The sequence below is a fragment of the Catharus ustulatus genome, chromosome 23 (genome assembly GCF_009819885.2).
Source record: "Catharus ustulatus isolate bCatUst1 chromosome 23, bCatUst1.pri.v2, whole genome shotgun sequence".
Lineage (NCBI taxonomy): Eukaryota > Metazoa > Chordata > Aves > Passeriformes > Turdidae > Catharus > Catharus ustulatus.
This window is the reverse complement of record NC_046243.1, coordinates 6,022,501-6,027,404: the sequence shown is the minus strand read 5'-3', so window position 1 is coordinate 6,027,404 and position 4,904 is coordinate 6,022,501. Positions and strand designations below refer to the sequence as shown.

General features: G+C 52.8%; 1 protein-coding gene across 1 annotated transcript; it reads left to right on the top strand.

Annotated features, from left to right (window-relative positions):
- The first annotated feature begins 354 nt into the window (after positions 1 to 354).
- LOC117006470 (feather keratin 1-like) lies at positions 355 to 675 on the top strand. Its single transcript, XM_033078943.2, has one exon. The coding sequence runs from the start codon at positions 370 to 372 to the stop codon at positions 673 to 675; it is 306 nt and encodes a 101-aa protein (XP_032934834.1). The 5' UTR covers positions 355 to 369.
- Positions 676 to 4,904: the final 4,229 nt, after the last annotated feature.

The window sequence follows — 4,904 nt, the reverse complement described above, 5'->3', positions numbered from 1 at the left end:
CCTCTCTCCTCTTCATCTTTTGGGCTTTCTGATCACATTTCCTGCATTAATCCCATGTGGGTTCTTGAGAACAGCCTGTTATGGGAGAAGGAAAGGGCAGAAGATATGCCTGGAGAGAGGTTGGATTTTGTCTGAGATGTCTCCTGAGTTCCGACATAGGTGTGCAAGTCCCTGGGCTTGGTCACTCTGTAGGAGATTCCTGGGGGCGTGGGCAAACAGTGAGGCTGTTTGGCCACTCTAAGCAGCCACCTGCTGTCTTCTCCTTTGCTTTTCTCCATCATGGTGGGCCAAGAGACAGCTCTGACACTGCCCTTTCTCAATTCTGCTTCCCCCTTCCCTGTCTTTTAGGTGCACCTGCAGCCCCAAGCCATGTCCTGCTACAGCCCGTGCCGGCCCTGCCAGCCCTGTGGCCCCACCCCGCTGGCCAACAGCTGCAATGAGCCCTGTGTCAGGCAGTGCCAGGACTCCACCGTGGCCATCCAGCCCTCGCCCGTGGTGGTGACCCTGCCTGGCCCCATCCTCAGCTCCTTCCCCCAGAACACCGTGGTGGGATCCTCCACCTCTGCTGCTGTTGGCAGCATCCTCAGCTCCCAGGGAGTGCCCATCAGCTCTGGAGGCTTTGGCCTCTCAGGCTTGGGCAGTGGCCTCTGTGGCACGAGGTGCCTCCCCTGCTGAAGCTGCTGGCCATGGCCCTGGGCAAGGAAGCCAGGGACTCCAGGATGGAACCGCCCTGGGGACGCAGCATCGGCTCTTGGCTTCCCCAGGGGCTGAGCAACCCCAGCAGCTCCTGCAGAAGGATGGGGCCAGCCTGGGCTCTTGGCAAGCACAGCCCATCCCTGCCTCTGCCCTCTGCCCCTCTCTCCTTTCCCTCCTGTGTCCCTGTTCCCTTGTGCACCCTGGGCTGTGACCCCACACAGCCATCCTGGGGAGAACCTGCTGGCCCTGCTCCCTGTGTGGACACCTGATTGGAAAACTCATCTTGAAAAACAACTGCTGTTTTTCCCTGGTGCTCTCTGCATTGGCATCTCAGCTTGGATTGACCTAATTTTCCTGTTTTGACTCATTAAAGTTCTTTTGCATCGCAGCCCATGTTTTCCTCTCATTTCTTCCCCTGTAGATCCTCTCCCCACATGCCCAGAAAGAGAGGTGTTGCTCAGGGCTGGTTGTGGGAGGGGATTTTGGGGCATGGTTGTTCACACAGGCTCAATTTAAATATTCTTATTCATGCCCTATGTAACTCTGTTTTGTAATACCCTCTACTGACCTGGGGCTGTGGAGCATGGCTGGTGCTCTTCAATGATCATAGCCATGAGAAAGATGATTTTTGGTCTCCCCTAAAGCATTCTCTTGCCTACACTCAGCAATGGACCTTCCCTACACTGCCTGGGCCTTCAGCTCTTCTCTCCAGCCAAGTGCTCCAACCTCCTCACCATCCTGCTCACCTTACACCAAACTCACTGCTCTTGCTCCTGGCAGCTCTTGCATTTCAGCCTGTGCCCAGCACGGGGATGGCAGCAGGCGAGTGCTGAGCAGAGCAGCACCGTGGCTCCCACCCCTCTCCTGGTTCCACTGCAGCTGCTCACAGCCCAGGCTGCTGGTGCCAGCCCTCGGTGCCAGGGCACAGTGGGACAGTCGCCCCTGTTCTGACAGGGTCATGTGCTAATTTGAGAGTAAAGCAGTGGGGGAAAGGAACCCCTCACAAATACCTTGAGTTTTCAGGTTAGAGTTAAATGGTAATAAAAGTGAGAGCAATGTTGGATTTGTCTTTACAAACAAGCTTTGGGTCAGCTGGTAGACCTAAGTCTAGAATTGAGAGAAAAAAGAAACAATGGGAAGGATTCCTCTGACTGATGAATGGAAAAAGATATTTGCCTTTACAAACAAACTGTAGGTTTGCAGATAAATGAAATTGGATATTGGAAGATGAAAGAAGCAATGGGGAAAATCCATGAATTCTATAAGAATTAAAAATTCAATCAGAGGGTTATGAATTAGGGGGGAATCTCAGGTATCAGGTGTTCCGGGAAATCTGTGCCTGTCGAGTACCTCAGCAATGGGGATTTAAGAGAGGGAAATTCGGCCGAGTAATTGGGATAAAAAGGAGGCTGCGTTCTCCAAAAATTGGAGAGATCCCAGGGGAATGCCCCATGGCCTCTCCCTTTATTCAAATAAAGTAAAAGGACTCCTCTGTCTCCTTTTTGACATAAACCTCTGGTGTTTGTGGATAAATTCTCCTGACAATTACAGTATGCACCATGACACAGAAAAACTGCCTTAACCGCACAAAGTGTGAGCCCAGCGTAGCACACTGCGGGTCAGGGTGGTGGTCACAGTCTAAGTGGTGGTTGCAGTTTTGTCCAAAGCAATGTTCCTATGGAAGGTCTGGTCCTGCCCCACATCTGTCAAGCAGTGGTGTTGCCCCAAATCCCCTGAGCCCCAGAGGATACACAGTCAGGTTCAGGAGGTTCCTCCCCCAGGGCAGGCAGCTGCACAATGGAACGATTTAATCCCTGCTGAATGTTGCAGTTGTCTATTCCTGCTGGGGCCATCGAGGCCATGATGGAGCATTAGCAGAGATGAGCTCCTGAGGATGGGTGTGGTTATCCCAGCCCAGTCAGTTGTGAAGACAAAAAATCATTGCCTTGCAGAGTTTGGATCTTCTCCCCTAACACCCGGGCAGCGCTTGCAAATGATTCATGAGGAATGATGTCACTGAGAGGAGAATACATACTTTGGTTACATCCCACACTGAAACCCAGGACAGGTGAGTCCAAAAACTCTAACTCTGAATTTCTGTGTGTAAACAATGGCAGGAAAGGTCAGGTGGGTGTGCTTGATATGGGGAATTCTAGCAGGCGCCCAGGCTTGTGCAATTTTGCTATAAATAATCAGTGCCTTTTCCAAATGTGTGATTATTGAGTTGTGGCAGAGTGGGTAACAAATCTGATACTGTGGGCCACAGAACCAAACTCATTCTATGATTCCATGGGAATGCATGTCTGTGAGAAGGCAGCCCACTGCACTGTGGCATCCTTTTAGGAATCCTTTTGGGAATCCTTTTGGGAATTTGGATAGGATGGGACCTCCTGCAGTCTGATGGGAAGCTGGTGCCTTTGTCTTGTCAGTAACATATTCACTGCTGAGTACTTGTGTCAAATGTTCAGCTTAAAGAGGAAAGAAAAAAGAGGTGCATGGCTGGATTTGAACAAAGTAGGGAAATTTTATTCTGTTCTAGGGGAATTCTGTTCTGTTGATACAGCCCTGCCAAGAAGGACTTGGGGGTGCCTGTGGGATGATAGGCCTGCCATGAACCAGAGCTGTGCTGTGCCTGCCCAGAAAGCCACCTGTGTCCTGGGCTGCATCCAAAGCAGCTGGGGCAGCAGGACAAGGGAGGGGATTCTGCCACAGCCAGGGGAGACCCCACCTGCAGAGCTGCCTCCAGCTCGGGGCTCCCAGCACAGGGAGGACATGGAGCTGTTGCAGTGAGTCCAGAGGAAGCCAAGACTATCAGAAGATGGAGCAGCTGTGCTGTGAGACTGGGCTGGCATTGCTGGGATTGCTCAGCCTGGGGAGGAAAAGCTTTGAGGTGACAGAATTGTGGCCTTGCAGCACATGAAGGGAATTTGCAGTCACAATGGAGAGAGACAATTTACAGGAATGTGTAGTGGCAGGACAAGGGGAATGGCTTCACAATGACACAGAGTTTAGATTGTATATCAAGAAATATTCCTTTATTATAAGGGTGGGCAGGCCCTGGCACAGGGTGCCCAGAGCAGCTGTGGCTGCCCCAGGATCCCTGGAAGTGTCCAAGGCCAGGCTGGACAGGGCTTGGAGCAATCTGGGACAGTGGGAGGTGTCCCTGTCCATGGCAGGGGGTGGAACTGGATGAGCTTTAAGGTCCTTTCCAGCCCAAACCATTCTGGGATTTCATCATTCTTTTCAGATCCATTGGGACAGAGAAACTCAGCTCCCAGAGGGTCACTCAGGGCACACTGAGCACAGCCAGTGCCAGCCTGTGCTGACAGCCAGTGCAAAACCAGCCCCAACAACCCCCTCCCACAAACAGCCCTGGGACAACATCTCTGCCCTGGGAGAGTGTCTGCAGGGCAAAGGATGAATCAAAGGCAGGGGCTGGCATGCAGCAGAATTTATTGAGTCAAAAGAGGGAAATGAGGGCGATCCAGGGGGAGGCCACAGTGCAGGGAGCAGCTTTAGCAGGGAAAGCACCTCGTGCCACAGAGGCCACTGCCCAAGCCTGAGAGGCCAAAGCCCCCAGAGCTGATGGGCACTCCCTGAGAGCTGAGGATGCTGCCAACAGCAGCAGAGGTGGAGGATCCCACCACGGTGTTCTGGGGGAAGGAGCTGAGGATGGGGCCAGGCAGGGTCACCACCACAGGCGAGGGCTGGATGGCCACGGTGGAGTCCTGGCACTGCCTGACACAGGGCTCATTGCAGCTGTTGGCCAGCGGGGTGGGGCCACAGGGCTGGCAGGGCCGGCACGGGCTGTAGCAGGACATGGCTTGGGGCTGCAGGTGCACCTGAGAGACAGGGAAAGAAAAATCAAGGCATGAAAGGGATTGGACGTGCAACCTGTCACCCCATAATGAGTGAAATCCTTTCCCTCAGCACCAGTGAGCCCCAGCACGAACAATCAAGTCTATGGAGGCACCCATCTAGTCCATAGCACAGGGGACACCTTTTTCTATATCCATAATTTTCCATGGAATAGTTTTCCTCTCCCACGGTATGCAGTACTATGTTTTGGGAACGTGAGAAGAAGTCTCAAAAGAGGATTATGTGGAAAGAGAGGAAGGACAAGGAGAATGAGAAGGAGGACAAGAAAGGGCTCCGAACTCACCTTGTTCCCAGTCAGATGGAGGAGAGGTGAGTGGATGAGAGAGTGC